The sequence below is a fragment of the Lepidochelys kempii genome, chromosome 2 (genome assembly GCF_965140285.1).
Source record: "Lepidochelys kempii isolate rLepKem1 chromosome 2, rLepKem1.hap1, whole genome shotgun sequence".
Classification (NCBI taxonomy): Eukaryota; Metazoa; Chordata; order Testudines; family Cheloniidae; genus Lepidochelys; species Lepidochelys kempii.
This window is the reverse complement of record NC_136381.1, coordinates 225,251,395-225,273,646: the sequence shown is the minus strand read 5'-3', so window position 1 is coordinate 225,273,646 and position 22,252 is coordinate 225,251,395. Positions and strand designations below refer to the sequence as shown.

The following is a 22,252-nucleotide window of genomic DNA, read 5'->3' as shown; positions in this document are numbered from 1 at the left end:
TAAGGATCATGTGAAAAGAAGGATTATAATGAAACTTCTGGTGTAATGTTATCTATAATGGCCAGGTTACAACACTGTATAGAACCAGAAGTAAACACTGAAATAACAAAAAATAAAGGAAAATATTATTTAAAGTTCTTGCTATCTGTGTACTTTCAAAATGGAATAATCAAGCCATTGTTTAACAATAATGCTCTTCACTTCTATACCACATTCTATCTAAGGGTTCCCACGCATGACATTAAAATCAAAAAGATTTTAAAAATCCAGTTTATTTTGCATCATTTATGTGATTATCTTTCTGCATTTGTCTCAACAAAGACAAAAATCAATTAAATCAGTTTCACTTTTGTTCATATGTCAGTTTCACTTTCAAATTCTCAGTATTGTAATATTTGCAGAAGAATGATTTGATTAAGTTAAAGATTAACGAATAAGTATTTTCACTGGAATTTAAGAAAATATTGAAACATTTTTATTAGTCTGAGAGTTTGTAATATTTGTTTTAATAAAATCTAAATTTTGGGCTACATAGGAATTGGTATTCTGGATCAGACCTATGGTCCATCTAGTCCAGTACAGTGTCTCTGATAGGGGCCACTACCAAATATTTCAGAGGAGGGTACAAGAAAACTAGCATTAGGCTGATGTAGGACAATGTCCCATTAGTTCTCCACCTTCTAAACCTTTTAGTCAGAGATCAGCTTAAACCTTGAAGCATGAGGTTTAATTTCTCTTTCAACATTTTTTTTTAATATTAACTCTAAGAACAAATGATTACTAAAATGCTAGAGTTAGGATTTCCTGGCATTTAATTACTATTTTAAACCACACAAGTGCTTAGTGGTACAGGTTTTCAGACGTAAATATATTCACTTGGCAAAAATACTCACCAGCACGCATAATGGATAGGTGCCCAATGGTCACTGTCTAACTGGTTGACTGAAAAGTTGTCATCTAGAAGGCGACTCAGTAATTCGGAGTCTCCTTCACAAGCACTGCGATGAAGAGGGAAATCATCTACCCACTGGCGCTCTCTAGTAATCAAAACCAAAATATGAAAAAGATGCAACTCACTTGTATTTCAACAATCAAACAAAGAAATATAAAAATGGGTATCTAATGATGTGCACAAAGCACAAGCAGCTAAAATGTTTATACAATTAGAACTTAGGTAGACAGATGGCCAGCCATGACTAATATTCATCACGCTACGAAACACGCACTTTAATGTTGCCTCGTCCTCCAACTGTTCCACTCCTTCCCCATATTCCACCTTACATTTGTTTGTTTCACCAATCTGTTGTGTTCTGCTGCAAGTACTTTGGGGATTACTTTTTATATAAGTCTTTGTGCAGTCCCTAGGGCAATGGGGCCCTGCTTCCTGAATGGGGCCTTAGACACTACTGTAATATGAATAAGTAATATAAAAATATAATTATATAAATGTAACACAATACTTGTCTTCCATGACACTGCTCATGCTGCGTTGCCACTTTTCTCGTTTTGGAATCTGAATCTTTGAATAGTCTGGAGCTCCAAGACCAAAATATGGATTTATAACCACTTTATCAACCTAGGAAGACAACATAATATTAAAAAAAAAAGTCTGAAAAACTTCTCATTGAGACTTCAACAAACCAATCGCAATGACTTGTACGTTCTGTTGGACCCAATGTAAACACAGTAACTTGTTGCTATTAAGGGGACAGATTTTCAAATTCACACATTTGAAAATCAAATCAGGCCACAAGCATTGCACTGAGAAAACCTATGTTAAAGTTCAGTACATGATTATCAAATCCCTTTCACAACTAAAATATAGTTCATATTACCAAACTCTTACCCTGTTGGTATACTGAAGATCTGACCCGAACAAAGGGTTGTAGATACACACATCTGCTTTCTCCAGCGCCAACATTTTGCTCTTTATTTCTAATGCAGTATATCCCATGTGTAGAGAGCTCTCCGTTTGCCCAGGTTCAATAGCATATGCAGGGTTTGTGACATTAGTTTTAATCCTCTCAAGAGGAGATGGTCTGAATAAAGCTGGGATGGAATGAGACTGTGTATGTCGTTCATCTAACCACCTGCAGAACAGAATGGAAAAGTAACACTAGTATTTTGAAGATAAAGGACTAATTCTTTAGCCACACTGGGTACACCACTTTTGGGGAAGTCAAAGGTGGTTGTGTGCATGAAGAGGCTACAGAATCAGGCACTAAATTGATTACATGAATTGCTCCTCTGACTCTAAGGAGTGCTTTTACTGACACAGAGGGAGGGACCTGCCCCCTGTTTAGTTTAAGCTGGGGAGAAACATAGGGCCAGTCACACACTCCTTTTGCTGTGGTAAGATTTTGCCACCCACATATGCATTGTGGGGCATGACTTAGAGCAAGCATTCACTCTATCTTCAGGAGACTGTCTTGGCATTTAATTGCTGATTTAATGTTGTCGTTCTGTTGATCACTGTGGGTTTTTGGGGCTTTTTTTAAGGGTCAAGTCATATTTGTGTGTGGGTTCTCCCATACTGCAATACAAAAGTTTGGGGTGGACATAATCTATGCAGGGGAAGAATTTATTTGGTTATTTAGGCCAGGATGGGAGGGAGGTAAAGAGGGATATACATCCCCAGAATTGTGGGATTCACTGTGTAGCTGGGACAGAAACACTCAAGCAGAGGCTGCCCTAGTCTGTCTCAGTGGCAGCTCTAACCTCTCTATGGGAGGGCAGTGTGGCTTGCGGTCCAAGCCATGTGTCCAAACCTGGGTAGACTGGATGGTATCTCTAGCTGGGTAGTTTGTTGTGACTTCGGGTTCTCCTAGTCAGGACAAAGGGTGTCCTGAACATCAGCTACCCTTTGCTGCAAAGAATACCTTAATTCCTTCCATTTGTTTACAATATTGTTTATTTGGTAAAGTTGTGGCCACTGTGCAATAAACTGTCCCTGGCTTGTGAGGGGTCTTTTGAGCAAGTACCCCATTAGATGGCGAGGGTGTTCAAACCTTTCAGAGCTATTTCTTCAGTCTGTCTAAAGACTCAATTAGATGACGTAGCATCAGTTACATTCTGTTCACATTTTCAAGGTTTTCTTCACAACCATAAAGTCTGGAAACAAATACATTAAATGGAAGCTTAGATTCTAGGGCATCCATTCAATGACAGGCAAGTTTGCCAATTACCACTGTGAAGCAGGCAAAAACTGTAATGACTACCAGTGCTAATAAATAAAAAATTAACATATAACTTATATTTTGCTGTTGTCTTTGGTCCTGATCCTGTCATCATTTATGCATGTGCTTAACTTCACACACGTGAGCCGTTCTATTGAATTCAATGTTTGTAGAACAGTTCAGACAAGCCACGCCAGTATTTCTTCATTTTTGAAGATAAAATGAAGGACTGACTGTTTTACCACTGAATGGAACAACACACGAGTAAAGTTAAGAGCGTGTGTGTTTGCAGGATCAGAATTTAGGAGTGAGTCACTCTTAAAATCTCAAAAAAAAAATAAAAAAAAAATCAGATTTCTTTGCTAGACGGAGCTGAAGAAGTCAGACTCACCAAAAATATATATTTAGCCAATTTCCAAATGATTAGAAATCAGATTAAAGTAATTATTTGTAAATTTTCATAATTATCTAATTTAAAAATAAGTGTGTAAATCTGGGGAAGATACACTATATTATTCATAAGTAACAGGTTTAATTCCTAGATTAAGTGCAAATCTCAGTGCAATCTAAACTATGGAGATCCTAAGGTGACTCCATGATACTCTGGCAAATGTTATTAGTTTATCATTGAGATTATCTATGTAAAATGTAGGTATCATTTATATTCTTGCATGGTTCTGTAATGCATTAGAAGTGAACAAGCCTCTTTTTAGGAACCTCTAGATTTAAAAAAGTATAACCATCTTCACCTCAAAACTATCCGGTGTGAAGAATTACAAATCAATCCTCAATATTTGCTTGTTTTTTTAAATAAACTTGCTAAGAAATCATGTGATATCACCATGATTTCCTTCTCAGTGATCACAAGACTACTGTAAAACAGATCTAATTTTTCATGTTTGGAGACTTCCTTGTCTATTTTCTATTTCTAACCACGTATTTCTACTAATATTTCTTACTTATCCAAGGCTATTAACATTCTAGCAGTGAGTGTAGCAAAATGAGTGCTGGATTCGCTGCAGACCCTCATGATGTCCTGTAAGCAGTAGAAAACTGGGCATCCAGGACTGTATGCGTATTTTGTATTATCTAAAAAGGAAAGAGAAACAGAAAACTCTTCAACGGCAACAAAAATCCTGTTTTCCTCTTTTGCAGTTATACAATTTCAGCTAAAAGAGATGATATTCTATTTTTAGACTATGGTAGATCAATTTTTTCCAAATGGTAACCGATACAAATTACATATGCAGTGTTTTTGTAGCGGTTTTGGTCCCAGGATATTAGAGAGACAAGGTGGGTGAGGTAATATCTTTTAATGGACTAACTTCCCAAGCTTCTCTCTCTCACCAACAGAAGTTGGTTCAATAAAAGATATTACCTGACCAACCTTGCCTCTCACAAATTACATACCAATTCTTACGTAACAAAATTCAATCCAATAAAGTTGCCCTAAATGTATTACAGAATGTTCCGTTACTGTCCCACCATTGTGATCATGTTCGTTTTCTGAGTTACTGAAAAAACTGTATAACTGTTGAAGGAAAAATAACCTGTTAGTTTTGACAAAGACCTTACGATTCAAATGGTGTTTATTTGCCAACTTTCACTTTCAAAGCATATCACAAATAGCAAGTGAACATGTTTCCCCAGTAAAACACAAAAAACTTCCATAATATTTTAAATGTATTTTGTAGTCTAGTGGTTCCCAAACTAGGGGCACCACTTGTTCAGGGAAAGCCCCTGGTGGGCCGGGCTGATTTGTTTACCTGCCACATCCGCAGGTTCAGCTGATCGCAGCTCCCAGTGGCCGCGGTTCGCCGTTCTTGGCCCATGGCCCTTCCCGCAGCCTCCATTAGCCTGCAAAGGTGAACCGTGGCCAGTGGGAGCCATGATCAGCCAAACCTGCAGACGCAGCAGGTAAACAAACCAGCCCAGCCCACCAGGGGCTTTCCCTGAACAAGAGGCGCCCCTAGTTTGGGAACCAGTGGTATAGTGTGAAATATATTATGTGAAATATATTTTGCCTTCAGAGAACTACTCAGTATTCCTTACTCAGGCAAGAATGCCCATTCACTCCAAAGGGGACTCTTCTCTCAGAAAAGATGCTGGAAAAGATCCTTTTTTATGTTTACTAATATAAATACAGTAGCCTTTGTAATAAACCAAATTTGTTTTTTTGTTTCATAATACCAAAATTAACTATTAGTAAATGTATTGAATATATAACAAAATATTGCACTGGTTCTCTATTTCTTAAAAACTTTGATTCTCTTTAAACTTTGACTAACTACATTTCCCCACTGTTTTTAGGCATCTGGAGAAAGACAATTATGGACCTCTAGCAACCTCAATCTAATTCTTCCAAACCCAAATATAAATATCATAGCAGTTAACATTTATATAAAATAAATATGTAAATTCTTTAGGAAACAAGGGCTTAACTTTCTCTAAAATACACACAACTTCAGGAATTATGTTTTAAACATTACCTTTGACAACGGTTGGAACAATGAAAAGAGAGGCTTCCCTGCCCACCTTCTCTCCATCAAGAGGAAATTTCTTCATTAATACTACTCGCTTTCCTAACATATTATTAAGACAACAAAGGAAGTCAACTGAGTGTTGGATGGACAAATGGTTGGCAGCTTGATTCTTCCTGGTTCCCAGGAAACAAAATAAAAGATTATTTTCTGAAAACTGAGGAAGCAAATTAAATCTGAATAACCCTGAGCAGCTGCATGAACATATGTGTAACTCAACACACATACACAGATTGTTAACAGGTAAAGAATTACCATTACTTTCAATTTCTCTTCATATGAATTTTTCCCATTAACCTAATCGTTGCTATTGCCCTTCTCTAAACCAGCTCTAAAATCTGTAATATACTTTTTAAAATGGGGTGTGCAGCAACGCACACAGTATTCCACAACAAAGCGAACCACCAATTTATCAAATGGTATTATAATGTTTTCCATATTATTCTCCATCCCATCTTTGTGCAACCTAACATTGATTTGCCTTCTTGACATCAGCTGCACATTTAGCAAAGTCTTCATCGGACTGTGTACTGTGATGCCCAGGTTATTTTCCTGAGTCAAACCTGTTAAGTTAGAACCCTCTAAAAGTGTATCAGTAGTTCAAATTTTTCTTTCCATCATGCATGACTTTACATTTATTAACACTGAATTTAAGTTTCATTGGGTTACCCATTCACTTAGCTTGGTAAAACCCTCTTAAATTCCTCAAAGTCTTCTCTGGATTTGGCTAACCAAAATAATTTTGTGCCAGCTGCAAATTTTTGCTACTTCACTACTTACCCCCTTTTCTAGATTGTTAATAATTATATGGCCATGGTATAGCTACACCAGCAAAAATCGCCCTTGTGTAGAAGCAGTTACACTGACAAAAAAGTGCTTTTCCCAGTATAACTTATACCATTCAGCAAACAAAGTGCGCTATACAGGCAAAAAGCACTTTTTGCCAGCACAGCTACATCATAAAAGAAATCACACCCCTACTCGAAATGGCTATACCAAGAAAACTTTTAAGTGTAAACGTGACCTATTAAACAACAATGGTCATAATATAGAACTTGAGGCACTCTGCCATTAAACTTTTGCCCTAATGAAAATGGATTATGTATTCTTAACTCTTTGTTTCTAATCTCTCAACCAGATTTTGATCCATGACAATACTTTCTCTCTCACCCCAGAATTACTTAGTTCCTTTACTAGCTTCTTGAGAGGGAACCTATCAAAGACCTTGATACAGTCTAAATAAACTATGTCAAATGGTTACCCGTTATCCTCTATTTTACTATCATGGACAAAGAATTCTAACAGATAAGTGAGGCACAAATTTCCTTTTCAAAAACTGTGCTAGCTAGATACTATCATATCACGATCTTCCAGATGTTTTAATTATTATTTTATTATAACTTTGACCAATTTACCAGTTATAGTTTAAGGCTATCTGGTGCATAATTTCCTGGATCATCCCTAAAGCCTTTTTTTAAAAATTGCTAATATTTTAACTATGATTAAGATTGTGTGCACTGTAATCTAGTTTTTCCAAGTATTTAGAAACTTAGCTGTAAAACTAATTTTGGACTGAAATATAGGTATGGGCACACAAGGTCTCACCTATGATAAACTTGTCAAAAACAGTTCAGGGTTTTTTGAGTTTTGTTTTTTTTTAAATTTTAAGACATTTAGAAGTAAAAGGAAAATAAAGGACAGCCTGAGGGTTCAGTTGCATGTTTCTATTTGCAGAACTTAAAATAGACCTTGATTTCTAAAACAGATATTGTTTTATTACTTCCTTTAACTGGTCTATTTTGAGTACTACGACACCAATACCAAATAAGAAAAAACAATTCTCACCTTTGATACCTTGATTAGCTGGTGAAATTGGTTTGGTGGTTTCTACTACATAATCCAAGATGCTCTGGGTTATCTCACTGCCTCCCTGAAGTTTAGTTTCCAACAAAACTTTCTTTCTCTTTTTCTTTTGTCCTTCAATGGGAACTTCAAGCAACAAAATCTTGCAAAAAATAAAATTAAGTAATTATTTAAGAATTACTGAAACATTAGTTTTATTTAACAAGCAGACTAGCAAGCTTTTGTTTTTAATTAACCAATTGTAGTGCTATGTGCAGAATTCTCTAAATAGCAAGGCTATATGGGACATTCAAAAGATACTGTAAGTGATTTTGAATGTACTTTCACCCCACTTCTCAGGTCCTCAGAATCATGGATGGCCAATTCCTGTGACATTCTACAAAGCATTTTACTGCAGACTTCACAACCACCATGAACTCTACTGACACATGGGGTTTATCCACAAGTAACCATTTACAGAATGTATTCCTTTTTATATTTTTAGTATTTTTGATATTGCAGAAGCTGGAATGTGTTTCATTAGGCACAAATTATGCCATTAACTATATGATGAATGTTTGATTTTTCTTATTTGAAATCCTTTGATATAAAATAATAAAAGTACAAAGTCATTGTACACAGGGCTTTTTATTTATAAAATGGGTATTATAAAAGGAGAAACATAACTGGCCAGTAAAGATTCCACATTTGTGGGAACATGGTGCAACTTCACAAATTGGTCCTTGGTAGTCAATTGTAAAAGCAGTGATAAAATCCAGAAAGTACTGAATGCAAAGCAGCATCTTCTGGAAGGTCATCTCAACCACCAAAGACACAGAAACAGGAAAAGCCAAGATCCCAATCCTGTATTAAGTTCCATGCAGCACAGAGATCCACCAATATGCAACATGATACGTGACCTGGCCTTACCCTAAAAGACCTGTTAACACTTGCACGTGTATGACAGAGGTTGTAGGATCAGATTCTAAAATAGCAACTGTTTGACATGTTCCTGCCAATACGCTGAGCTGAGGTTTGATTATTGATTTTAAGCACAAAGAAAATGTAATTAAAAAAAAATCACTTCAGAAACTTAGAAGGATGTTACCTGAATTTTTTCTAGTATATGTTGTGATTGTGGCATTTGTTTAAAGTGTAACATAACACGTTACAGTGTTTTGGTATTTATTGGGTTAGTACACTAGCCTGAGACACAGATTCAGCTCCCTCTTCTGCCACAAACTTCCTGTGTGACTGTGGCCAAGTCACTTAGTCTCTCTGTGCCTCAGCTCCCTCTCTGTAAAATACGGATAATTATACTTTCCTATGTCACAAAGGTTTTTCTAAGGATAAATAAATAGATAATAAAAGAGATAGTGGGACACAGCAACTATGGTAATGGGAGCTATATAAGAACCTACGATTGCTCAGATAGTAAATCTCTGTTTATCTATCTAAACTGTAGGATAATTAAGGTTTTTGTTTTCCAATTATGTTATTTTTTCATATTTTCAAACTTTAATCAAAGAAAGTTTTAAAAAATTGTTTATACTTCATATGATTTAGCTCGATATTCCCGAGAATTCAGGCTAGCAGTAGTCTTTGGACGAATCACAGCAACATATGCATCTCCTATGTTTTCTGGGTTTCCCATGGTTTATTCTTTTTCATTTATTACTAGAGACAATGAAATAAACAAGAAAGGTTAGACTGAGGAAAAAAGATAAAAACAAACCAAATATGATATCACACTCTAGCATAAATAATTATATTCACTGATGTTTTCCATTTAAAACAGCTTATTCATTTTTTATCTGGAGAACGTGTTTCAATAGTTGTTACAATTCATTTTCCCTTTCATGCACTAAGAGAATGTATCAGTGAAAAACCCCTACACTGTACAGAATTATAAGAGTAAACCTGTTCTCTAACTTATTTTTATAATTAGGCTTAGAAGGATTAGATCTTTTTTGGATAAGTGTCAGTGAACATTGATTTCACCATGCACACACAAACTGATGAAAAATATTACACCAATAATAACTGAAATTTACAGATAGGCAAAGTAACAAAAATGCTGCTTGGGAATTTATTTGAGTTTGATTTTAAGATATTTACTTTGCAAATTTTGACATGTGACATGGACAATTTGTGTTATAATGGTTGTATAGCCAACTTTTTGAATATCTGTATGTACTATATTAAATAATTGTCAGATGCCCCCACAATTGTGAAAGTTTAAATTGATAAAAATAAAAAAGCTTAAAAACAAACATCAATATTATCCACTGAAATTATAATTTAAATAAAAAAATAAAAATAAAATTCCACCAAGCCTATTTGTAATGTAAAGATGACCGTATCTCTTTCAATGAGCATGTAGCCTCCATACAACAGAATCTCAGAGTTATAAACACCTCTAGAATGGAGATTGTTCACAACTCTAAAATGTTGATAACTCTGAACAAAATGTTATGGTTGTTCTTTCAAAAGTTTGCAGCTGAACATTGACTTAATGGAGCTTTAAAACTTCACTGTGCAGAAGAAAAATGCTACTTTTAATTTAAATGAAACCAGCATAGAAAGTTTCCTTACCTTGTCAATTTTTTTTAAACTTTCCCTTTATTTTTTTAGTAGTTTATGTTTAACACAGTACTGTACTGTATTTGCTTTTTTTTTTTGGTCCCTGCTGCCGCCTGATTGCGCATTTCCGGTTCCAAATCAGGTGTGTGGTTGATAGGGATGTAAATGTTGTTAAAAAATAACCCATTTAAACCCCTTCCCCTTTGCCCCGGACAGACAGGGAAGAGCAGCTGTGCTCATATCGGGGTGACACAGCAGGCCTAGCCAGGAGCACCTGGGGCAATTGAGGGGGCCCAGCGCCCCCCTCACATCTTCAGTACCCAGGAAAAGGGAGAATGGCCCCAGGTACCTAGTTTGTCCTGATGTGGCCTCCACAGACGCGCCGTACCACCCCAGCAGTGGACTCCCTTCCCTTCAATTATCAGCTGAAGCCGCAAGACCGACCAGCGTGCCATCCTCCTCCACAGCTGAACTCCTTCCAGTGGCACAGGGAGAGGCTGGGGACTACTTTACCCCGTGATGGGGCCCGCAGCCCTTGCCCACCCCCAGCCTAAACACACTCCCCTTGCCCAGCTGGCCACCCCCCAGCAAAGCCCCCAGACAGGTGGTTTGCTCATCCTACTTCCCTGCACTGCCAGGTGTTTCTTGGCCTATTGAGCAGTATCCTTCCATTGGGGTCGTCAGCCCTGGGTCTTCGTAAGTATTTCCCCTCAGGTCAATGGGGCTGGAGGGACTGTTTTTACCAACAAAGGGGTGTACAGGACCCTCCCCCCACTGCTGGGTCAAAGACCCCTCAAGGGCTAGAGCATTAATATCAACCCAGTCCCTTTAAGATGGGGCTGAGCTCCCAGTGACCTCTCGTGATGCCCACTACTTCCTGGTTGCCATACACACCTCTTGCCAGCATCCCAAAATGGCGTCTCTGCTGCTGCAGAACCTGTTTGAGACCAGCACGCAGGCCCTGGCCACCAGCAAGGACTTCTACCAGGTGATCGTCACCCGGAAGGAGGTGGGTGAACGAGGGAGGGTTAACGGTATGACTAATACTATTGATTAACCATTTTACCGTTTAATATTTTACATCCCTAGTGGTTGACTGATTTGTAACTCTGTAAGTTTGTAACTCTGAGATCCTTCTGTATTTTGTAATTTGCCAAAAGCCTGAGCAACTCTAGAATCTTGGAAGGTATAAGCAACTGATAACTATTCCCAGTTTTGAAATATATCTATGCAGTGTACAGTGTATCTGATATTATAAATACCACATTTCCACCAATTCAATAACTGAAACCTCAAGAAAGAACCTGAATCTCTATTCTCCAATGGGAAGTAGAACATTCTTACCAGGATCCCAAATAACAGAGCTGGGAAAAATAAGCTCTAAAATGAAATATTCCTTTTACTTCAGTGGGGCTCTACGTGAGGGCACAGGTACACACTTACAATTCATGGCAGATTGGAATCATACTCATTCCAACTGGTTGACAATTCTTTCTGGACCTCAAAGTGATTACTTTTCCTTATATTAAAATAGATTATAGTGGCACTCCCTTATAATCCGAAATCTGCAATAAAATTAAATTATAAAATCTGCAAAAGCTAACTAGGTCTACCTTTATAATCTAGAAATAAGATAATCTCCGGTCCATTTCAGATGATCTTTTCCCTGATCCACAATGGAAAACCCTTTAATTACCCATGATCAATAAATGTAGATTATACGCAAATTTGTCTCACCACAAAATGGAGATTTTATCATTACTATTTATAGTTTGCAGTGCTGCTGCATCTCTTTGGAGGATAAATAGAGGACTTCAATCTTCCATGCGTTCAATCCAGTATATTTCACCAAGATAAGGTTAACTGAAAAATTCAAAGGGAAAAGAATTATAATTAAATGTGAAATGTTATAAACGAGACCATGATTAAACATGTTTTTCATCATTATGACAATTCCAGAATTAGATAAATTCATGGAGGATAGGTCCATCAATGGCTATTAGCCAACATGGTCAGGGATGCAACCCCATGCTCTCTCTGGGTGTCCTAATTTCCAGAAGCTGGGAGTGGACAACAGGGGATGGATCACTCGGTAATTGCCCTGTTCTGTTAATTTCCTCTGACATTGGCCACTGGGCTAGACAGACCATTGATCTGACTCAGTACAGCTGTTTTTATGTTCACGTTCTGCTAGCTTGAAGATATCAACACTAGGATTGGAGTAAAAGTCTTTAAATATTGAATTGTATAACAGTATCATCTATGAATCCAGTCAAGCATCTGGGTCTCATTGTGCTAAATGCTGTACAGACATGTAACAAAGACGACTGTCAGCTCTCTGGAGCAGGAACTATCTACATGACTGACAGGACACATCTGGTGATAAAACAGACATATATAGTAGAGTTGAGTGGAGAGCATGAAGTAACAATTCAATGAAGAGAATTTAGCAGAAGTCATAGCAAAGGTTAAGATTTTGTCATGGTTAATTTTAGTAAAAGTCACAGACAGGTCGCGGGCAATAAACAAAAATACACGGACCCTGTGACCTGTCCATAGGAGTGAGAGGGCTGACTGCTACGGGGGCTGAAGCCCGAGCTCTGCTGCAGTGGGGTGCCTGACAGCCCAGAGTTCTGCCACATGGGGAGGTAGGGGGTGACAGCCTGGAGTCCCACCGCCTGGGTGGGGGACTGAAAGATCTAGCCCTGCTGCATGGCTGAAGCTGAACAGTCATGGAGGTCCATTAAAGTAATGGAATCCGTGACCTCCATGATGAAATCATATCCTTAGTCATAGCACATCGTTTGCCTAATGCCAGATGGGAGTGATTGGTAAGCATTATAGCACAAGTATGTTGTAAAGGAGGGATTTAAAGTGGTTTTCTAGCAGGATGGATAAGAGTTGATTTTAAAAAAATAATTTAATTTAGTATTTTTTTAATTTAAATTGGATTTTTACTTAAATCAAATACAGATTTATTTTAAAAAGTAAACATATTGAAAATTTAATTTGAAACTTTGACAACCCATGTTAAGTCTTAAACTCACTATAATCCATTATAGTCATTTAAATTAAAACAATAATATTAAGCAGTACATATTTGCCGGCAAATATTTTAAAAATGTCATATCACTGAAATGGTGAAAGTCCCTGGCTAAGCACCTCTATCCAGAGTTTAAGTGCTAAGCCAGCTTTTATGCAGAGTTGTCATACCCCTGTTTGTCCCAGGATATTAAAGAGACAAAGTGGGTGAATGAAGTAATATCTTTTATTGGACAAACTTCTGTTCATGAGAGAGAAAAGCTTTTGAGCTTACATGGAGCTCTTCTTCAGGTCTGGGAAAAGTACTTTGAGTGCCACAGCTAAGTTGAAACAGATTGTAAATAGTTACATATTTCAATGGACAATTCAAGGTGAAATGGCCTGTTAACTCCTCTCCAATCATGGAGGTGGGGCAGGGAAGGGACAAAAGACCTTAACTTCCTCACAGATTTCCACCACAACGTCAAGAACTACCACCCATGGGCGATGCGTAGCATAGGCTGGGGAAGGCTGCGACTCCCCAAACAGCTCCCTGTAGCTCCACCCATGTTCCGCCCCAAAGCACCCTCCTGCTTGCCGCTAGTTGCCCTCAAGCGGGAGGGGCGAGACAGGCCAGGGGCTAGCCTCCCATGCCTGTGGTTCACCCACTGCACATGCTATCACCCATCCATTAAACTCCCTCTGGAATTCTCCAACATTAGCATCAATTTCTTTGATGCCAGGATCAGCTTCAACAAGGGAATCCTACAGCTATAAACAAGAAACCTACAGATTACCACACCTACCTTCATAGATCCAGTAACCACCCCAACCACACCAAGAAATCTGTTATTTACAGTCAGATACTCAGGGCATGGCTGCAATTGCGAGTTACAGCACAATAAAGGAGCCCCGGGCGCATTAGCTCACTACCCGTCCACACTGGCAAGGCACGTAGAGCGCTCTGACTCCGTGGCTACAGTGCTGCTGGCACTCCGCCTCGGCAAGTGGAATAACATTTTGTGAGCCCCTGCTGGAGTGCCGCAGTGCCAGTGTGAACCCCCTGGTCCTATAGTGCGCTCTGATTGGCCTCCAGAAGTGTCCAACAATGCCTGTGCTAGCCAGTCTGGTCAACACTTTGAACTCTACTGCCCTGCCCTCAGGTGACCAACTGTCAGACCCGCCCTTTAAATCCTCTGGGAATTTTGAAAATCCCCTTCCTGTTTGCTCAGCCAGGCGTGGAGTGCTCTCAGCGAATCTTTCCAGGCGACCATGCCTCCACACGCCAGGCAAGCCCCAGTATGGAGCAATGGTGAGGTGCTGGACCTCATCAGTTGTTTGGGGGAAGGACGCTGTCCAGTCCCAGCTGTGCTCCAGCCGCAGGAATTATGATACCTTTGGGCAGATATCAAGGGACGTGATGGAAAGGGGCCATGACCAGGACGCTCTATAGTGCAGGGTTAAAGTGAAGGAGCTGCGGAATGCCTACCGCAAAGCCCGTGAGGCAAACACCTGTTCCGGTGTGACCTGCCGTTTCTACAAATTGTGTTACAATAACAATGTGGCTGGTGAATCTTGCCCATATGTTCAGGGTTTAGCTGATCGCCATATTTGGGGTCGGGAAGGAATTTTCCTCCAGGGCAGATTGGTAGAGGCCCTGGAGGTTTTTCGCCTTCCTCTGTAGCATGGGGCATGGGTCACTTGCTGGAGGATTCTATGCTCCTTGAAGTCTTTAAACCACAATTTGAGGACTTCAATAGCTCAGACATTGGTGAGGTTTTTTGCAGGAGTGGGTGGGTGAGATTTTGTGGCCTGTGTTGTGCAGGAGGTCAGACTAGATGATCATAATGGTCCACTCTGACCTTAGTATCTATGAATCTACAAAGAGCTAGACGCGATACTTGGAAGCGACCCCACCTCCACTCCGAGTACCACCATGGACACTTCAGAGCCCAGTTCAACAAGGCGGGAGGAGGAGGAGGAGGAAAGCGGAAGCGAGGGTCCTGAGGCGGCGGAAGACACCCCGGAATCCCTAGATGCATGCAGCCAGGAGCTGTTCTCAAGCCAGGAGGAAGGTAGCCAGTTGCAGAGGCCGGTACTTGGGGAAGGACAAACACCAGAGGAGGTTCCCGATAAGTGGCTTCTATTTCGGGAAGGAAGTTATTTGGTGCGGGCTCTTGGGGTGAGGAGGGTTAGGGCTGCATGCACGCCTAGATGTGGAATAAGGTGTTGATGTGCTCGCTCACATCATGGTAATCGGCCTCGGTGAGCTCTTCAAAGGCCTCATCCGGAACTTGGGCAATGCGCTTGAGCAGGTTTCTCGGGAGAGCCACTGTGTTCCTTCTCCCAGTAAGACTAACTTGTCCATGCCACTGTGCCGTGAAGGGCGGGGGGGACCATTGCTGCACACAGGCAAGCTGCATATGGGCCAGGGTGGAATCCGCATTGCAGTAGAAGACCCTCCCTTGTTTCCCACGTCACCCTCAGCAGTGAGATATCTTCCAGGACGAACTCTTGTGGAAAATGTGGGGACAGTGTTCAGTATAGGGGCCCCCTGCCGCTGTTGGCTCTTCCCAAGGCACAGAAACCCAGAGGACAGTATAGCCGTGAAACAATCAGTCATACTTATGCTGTGCTTACTCACCATTTTGGGGCTCCTGTGGGTTATGTATGCTTGGTTTGGGATGAGCAAATTATGCTATTGTGTAGACTGTGCTTGCCCTTAAGTACGGGGGAATCATTGCTCTGTCTGGTGTCAACAATGCTGCCTCTGTTAAGTGTTGCATTTTGCCTTTACAGATGCAACCTTGAGATCTCAGCCGTCTGTGTTATCACTGGCCGAAAGACTCCAAAGAATCAGAAAGAGGCCATGTAGAAGCAAGGAAGACATGTTGCATGAAGTAATGCAGCATTCAAGTAATCAAAATGGAAAAGTGCAGAAGAGACGGGACAGTGAAAGGAGGATCCGCCAGCAGAATGAGGAGAGCTGGCACAAAAGTGTGGTGCTCTGGCAGCAAAGCATGGATCGGCTGATAAGCATAATGGAGCACCAAGCGGACTCGATCCAGGCACTCGTAGCCATGTAAGCAGAGCACTACCGTGCCCGCCCTGCCCCTGCAGCCCTTGTCCCAAAATTCTTTCCCTTGTGCCCCCATGCCACCTCCAACCCACTTTCCCCAACATCCGGGTTCTTACTGCCACCAGCTGCCTCCTACACCTGTAGCTTCACTACCCAGCCCTGAAAACTACAACCCTTACCCTCTGCACTCAACCCCCATCACCATGCAGTATAGCCATTCTGAAGTGCAGCACTCATTGCACAGCAGTCCAGACAGGAAGGCTGAGTATAACAACAGGACATATGCAAATCTGTGATTGTACCATTCCCCATCCCACCCCCTTGCCCTTTCTGTTCCCCAAGAAGTTGTTTCTTTTCAATAAATGGATTTTTTGCCTTTGAAAACATTCTTTATTATTGCATAAAGTAAAAGATACCCTAGCCCAGGAAAGAAACATGCACTGCAAGTCAGCGTAGCAAACACAGATTCCTACTAACATTGGAACCACTGCAATTCACTCCTGTGCAGGGCACCAGGCATTACTGGTGGTTTTCAGCCTCAAATTGCTCCCTCAAGGCATCCCTAATCCTTGCAGCCCCGCGCTGGGCCCCTCTAATAGCCCTGCTATCTGGCTGTTCAAATTCAGCCTTCAGGTGTTGAACCTCTGAGTTCCATGCCTGAGTGAATCTTTCACCCTTCCCTTCACAAACGTTATGGAGGGTACAGCACGTGGATATAACCGTGGGGATGCTTTTATCGGCAGGTCCAGCTTCCCATATGGAGAACGCCAGCGGCCCTTTAAACAGCCAAAAGCACACTCTACAGTCATTCTGCACTGGCTTAGCCTGTTGTTGAACCACTCCTTGCTGCTGTCAAGGCTCCCTGTGTAGGGTTTCATGAGCCACGGCATTAAAGGGTAAGCGGGGTCTCCAAGGATCACAATGGGCATTTCGACTTCCCCTACGGTGATCTTCTGGTCTGGGAAAAAAGTCCCAGCTTGCAGCTTCCTGACAGGCCAGCGTTCCGAAAGATGTGTGCATCATGCACCTTTCCGGGCCAGCCTGCGTTAATGTCAATGAAATGCCCACGGTGATCCACAAGCGCCTGGAGAACCATCGAGAATACCCCTTCCGATTAAAGTACTCAGAGGCTAGGTGGGCTGGTGCCAGAATCGGAATATGCATGCCATCTATCGGGGGGGCGCAAAAGGGACAGCTTCCCTGGGGCTCAGCAATTTAAAAGGCAGCGGGCAGAGCCCCGGGCTTGTTAAATCACCACCAGAGCCCCAGGTGGCACAGGCCAGGCAGCAGTGAAGGGTTGGCTGGGGGAGTCTAGCCTGTGCCCCTTCCAACCGAGGCGCCCCCCCCACCCTTCCGGGAGCCCAGAACCACTCCACCACCCCACCTTACCCAGGACCCCAGCCGTCCTGCGTACTGGTAAGTCCTTTAAGTTACTTTCACCCCTGTCTAGTAAGTAAAGAGGTCCCCAAACTGTGGGGCATACCCGCCCTAGGGAGGTGCGGCGGAGGCCAAGGCCAGCCCCAAAAGGAAACGGGGGAAGGAGCGCCACCCAGCTCCACTCCTGGCCCTGGCAGCCAGCCTTGCTCCCGGGGCCCCAGCCTTGGTCCCCTTACCCCTGTCCATGTCCCTCCCCCACGAGCTATGGCCCTGCTCCTGGGCCCAGGGGGGAGGGGGCAGGAGCAGGGAGAGGTATAGATAGGAGTAAGGGGAGGTGCAACCTTGAAAAGTTTAGGGACCACTGAAGTAAGGAATGCATTATTCACTATTTTCTAACATAAACAATGTAAAAGTTAAGAATTTGAATAAGAATTTGAATAAATGGAAGTTAAGCTTAATTGCTTAAATAAAGGTCTATTGATATAGCATATCTTCCTGGTTAGCAAAAAGAAGGACCAACTTTAGTGCAAAGGCTACATTTAGTTGCAAATCAACATGTTGTAAGGGTTACTAACCAATGAGAAACAACCCTTAGGAAGATAACTAAAAAGTACAAATGCAAAACAAGATTAAAATTGATGACTGAAGTCAATCAAGGCATGCTGATTTAACTCACGATTAAAATCAGCGATTTAAATTGCTTTGATTTGTTTTCTAGTGAAGGTCTTTTGACCCTTCCCAATCACCTCCCATCCTTTCTTTGTAATGAAGTCTTTGCTTTAGTAGTCTCCCAAAAGAAGAAAAAGAACCAAGGTTTCACCTCAGAGCTGCTGGCTTCTCCTGAGATGTGAATAGTAGGTGAAGGAAGTAGTATATACTATATTACTCTACAGAGTTCCCTCCCAAGCCTTACTTCTAGGTTTTAGCTTCAAAAATATAATTTTTAATACACACACATCCCTCTGACTTGACTTGTGTCAGAGAAACTCCTTTCATTTGTATTTACAATTGGTTTGGGCATCCTTTTGGGTACAAACAACTACATACATTCGTCACTATCTTTTCTATCAATCAACAAACCCATCATTTCTGAGACTCGGAGATGGGAGCAGAATACATCACTTCCTGCTCTTTCAGAGCTCAGTGTTGCACACACTGCCCCATAGGTTAACCAGAGATAATCTGCACACAGCGATAAGTTAAGGGCCAGATTCTGCAAACATTTAGCGAAGGAAGTATTTCTTACTGACGTGAGCAGCCCCACTGAAGATAATGGATCTACATATGTGAGTAAGGGTTCTACAGCTACTGCGGGAGCGCTCAACAGAAAAACCATTAAGTGGAGGGCTCTATAACACAGCACAGGCAGCGTCTGGTGTGTCTGCCCGTCACAAGCGAGTGGGGTCGCTGAATTGAAGGAAAATTTAACTCCGCGCAGAACTGAGATGAGCGACTGTTTCAGTGACAGCGCGAACAGCAGAGCAAACTCCACCCCCCACACCTGAAGGGGCAGAGACGCACACCCAGAAACCCCACCCCAGGCCCTTCCAGGCTCCCCTGGGCGAGACGAGGCTGAGCACGAGCGAGCCCGCTCTAAAAGCTGTCCCGGGGAAGAGGTCTGTGAGGGGGAGGAGGGCCTAGGTGGGGAGACCTCTCCGATGCCCCGGAAGGCAAAGGCGCGGCAGGGACACTCCAACCCCGTCCCCTCTCTCTCCAGCTCGGGCGGGGAGACGGCCCCCAAACTTTTTCTGGCCTGTTGATCTCTGCCCCTCCTCAAAGCTGAGACAGGAGCTGATGCTCGTTGGCTGCAGCCGCGGTGGGGCCAGAATGGGGGGCTCGGGCCCCCTCTCACCAGGTCGGTTCTCCCAATAGAGATCAGGGCGCTGCTTGTTTAGCGGCTCAGGGCGGAGCTGGCGGGCGGCCCCGGCCCGAGTTCGGCTCTGTCCGCCTCTCTTACCGGGTGGCGTCTGGACTCGCCTCCTCCTGGGAGGCCGGGACGCATCCTCCAGCGCGTCGCGCGGCTCCCAACCCGCCTCCGCTCCGCACGGGCACAGACCGAGCCGGCCCCGCCCCACTCCCTCCCCCTGGGCCGGCAGATCCGCTTCCCGTCCGGGCGCCGCTGGCCCCGGCTGCTGTCAATGAATTTCCGGGTCGCCGGCCTGAGCTGCTGCTGCTGCGGCTGCTGGCGTCGGCCGCTGGCCGCGAGCTGAGCGGGACTGGGCTGCGGGCCGGGCCGGCGCGTGCGGCGCGCGGAGTGGGAGGGAGGCAGGCCCAGCCCGGGCTGAGGGGGAGCCGCGCCGCTGAACAAGGGCAGCGCCCGAGCGCCCGCTGTAGAGCCCGGCCAGATCCTACTCCCCGCCGCGGACGCGGCCAGACCCCGCTCCTCGCCTCAGCCAGCGCTTCTCTCGGGGCCTGGGGGCAGATGGACGTGCTGGATGTGGGGAGAAGAAGCGGAGGGGAGAGACCCTCTGAGGAGCCGGTGAGTGACCCGCTGTGCCGGGGGCGTTCCCCTTCGGGCACGGCCCCGGTGCCGCCTGAGTGCCGGGAGGCGCGGGGAGTCCGCTCCCTCTCGGGTGGTGCAATGGAGGGGGGAGGCGAAGAGCAAAGGCGCCGCAGACAGATAACAGCCGCCGCCTCCTCCGCATGTCTGCAGCCCTTGGCATCCCCGGGGGTGGGGCAGCAAACTGGAGCCAAATGCTGAATGCAGCAGGGCAGTGGAGATTTGCTGAGGAGCCCAGTGCAGAGGAGAGAGGAGGCGGCTCTAGGGATGTCTCGGTTTTTGCGGCCACCAAAACAAAGGAGATTGGAAAGGTAGTATGTGCGCCTATATATACTGTACACGTAGTGCTTATTAAACATTACTCTCTGGGACCAAGAAATACCGAGTTAGGCTAATTATTAACTGGTCTGAGACAAGCGCTATTTTGAAGAACCTAATGTAAATGGTTTTGGTGAAGCCTTAACTGTGGGAGGCTCAAGAGACATCTCAGCTGTTTAAGGCATGTGTGTCAGACTATGGACAACAGAAGGTGTGGGCATTATATAATATGCATCCATCAAAATTTGTTGCTTATGAGGAATCCATTGCACTTCCCATTATGACTTTTCACGTCGAGTTTAGTCGCTTGTAATTCATGAGACAGTAAAGGGTTGGCAATGTGTGGTGGATTATTTATTTGGAAACTTCTTGGATAAAGAAGTGAGGTCGTTCAGTTTTTCCTCTGTTGAATGGTATATGTAGGTATCACTTACCAGTTTCTGTTTTTCTGGGTGCTGTGAATTCCTTGAGACTATTAAGAAGACAAGAATGGAAATATAAATGGTAGTTTTGTTGTACCCACAGAATTGTAAGAAACTTGAATTGTCATGGCCCAGTATCAGTTCCTTGGTTTAAAAACAAACATTTGCATTGACTTTAAGAAGACTTTAGGAAATCTTTACAAAAGAGGAATATTATAACAGGAGAGAGTTTTTGAGACTTGTGCAGCTATAATTATAGTTATCCTTTTGATATATACCCTATTTTCAGGATGTATAGCTTTGTTTATAACCATCTCTCTAGGTTGAAATTGAGCATTCAGAGTTTCAGATTGGAATTTTTTTCTATTACAAAACTGAGCCCTGATCCTGTAAAGTTACTCATGTGCATAAGTGCTTGTAGGAGCCCTTGATTTGCATTTAATTCATAAATTCAAACCTCCTTATTTGAAAGTGTATGGATTTTTTTTTTTAAATAAAGTAGAACCATACTAATTGATGTTTGCTGAGTCACCCCCCCCCCAATCAAGGATACAGAATCACAAAATGCCCTTTGTTCACTTTTGAAAGTGTAGTTTGGTTTGAAATGAGGTTTAGATACTGCAACTGAATGTAAATGAGTGAACCCCCTGCATCCATGCAGAGAACCATTGGCTTCAGCAGGTCTCCATGTGAGCGCTGGAGTGAGACTTTTTTTTGGTTGTTACTGGCTGTGCAGATTAATGAAGTAGAACTAATGAGATTCTCTTCTAGTATATATATTGGTTTTCTTGGTGTGTCTGTGTGTTTTTAAATCTTAGTGCATTACTCTGAGGATGTAGTCTGTCTTAGGTATTTGAGGAAAAAGTAGTAAGTGTTCTCTATCTCTGAAAGACGATATTGCTACCTGTAAACAAGAAATATTTTCCAACTAAAAATTTTAGGGACTTACATAGCCTGTTCATTTGGGGTTCATGTACAGCCGCTGACCGTATACAGAGAGACTGAGATAACATAATTCAAAGCAGGACTTTCTGAGCATGGAAAGAGCAAGCAGCATGAGGAGAGGAGGAGACTCTATAGCAGAGTCTTCTGGAATCTTATCCTAAACCTTTCTGTGCTCCTGTACTAGAACAATTTGTTCTCACACCTATGATGTGTCAAGGAGTTGGAATTTAGGAAGTTAATGTTGCTTTAAATAGCTTACTTAGTTGTAAATTGAAATTAGTATATCAAATGTTTCAGACCTAATTGTAAATTAAAATGTTTAAAATATCTGAAGTAATATGTAAAACAGAGGACTTGGCAATTAACTCATTTGTTGCCACCCTCTTGCATATAGTGTCAAAAACCGTGCATCATGAATAAAGACTCTTAATACAATATTCACTAATATG

The 22,252-nt window shown here is 42.4% G+C and overlaps 2 protein-coding genes across 11 annotated transcripts in view; one reads left to right on the top strand and one right to left on the bottom strand.

Annotated features, from left to right (window-relative positions):
* KRIT1 (KRIT1 ankyrin repeat containing) overlaps window positions 1-19,724 on the bottom strand; it is a 41,766-nt gene extending 22,042 nt beyond the window's left edge. The window contains exons 1-9 of one of the 2 annotated variants that reach the window (XM_073333981.2): window positions 19,576-19,724; window positions 11,879-12,004; window positions 9,111-9,235; window positions 7,562-7,721; window positions 5,666-5,758; window positions 4,136-4,265; window positions 1,847-2,090; window positions 1,461-1,576; window positions 894-1,037 (exon numbers count right to left, since the gene is read on the bottom strand). In XM_073333981.2, coding sequence (XP_073190082.1) covers window positions 894-1,037; window positions 1,461-1,576; window positions 1,847-2,090; window positions 4,136-4,265; window positions 5,666-5,758; window positions 7,562-7,721; window positions 9,111-9,212 — 989 coding nt within the window. In that variant the 5' untranslated portion in view covers window positions 9,213-9,235; window positions 11,879-12,004; window positions 19,576-19,724. Of the gene's footprint in view, window positions 1-893; window positions 1,038-1,460; window positions 1,577-1,846; window positions 2,091-4,135; window positions 4,266-5,665; window positions 5,833-7,561; window positions 7,722-9,110; window positions 9,236-11,878; window positions 12,005-19,575 lie in introns of those variants that run through there. The other variant, XM_073333982.2, reaches the window with a different exon arrangement.
* A 19-nt stretch (window positions 19,725-19,743) lies between these two features.
* The window catches only part of ANKIB1 (ankyrin repeat and IBR domain containing 1), a 154,559-nt gene continuing 152,050 nt past the window's right edge, over window positions 19,744-22,252 (top strand). For 6 of the 9 annotated variants that reach the window (XM_073333976.2, XM_073333978.2, XM_073333979.2 and 3 more), the window contains exon 1: window positions 19,744-20,097. The gene's annotated coding sequence lies outside the window, so the exon portion shown is untranslated. The other 3 variants (XM_073333975.1, XM_073333973.1, XM_073333977.2) reach the window with 2 other exon arrangements.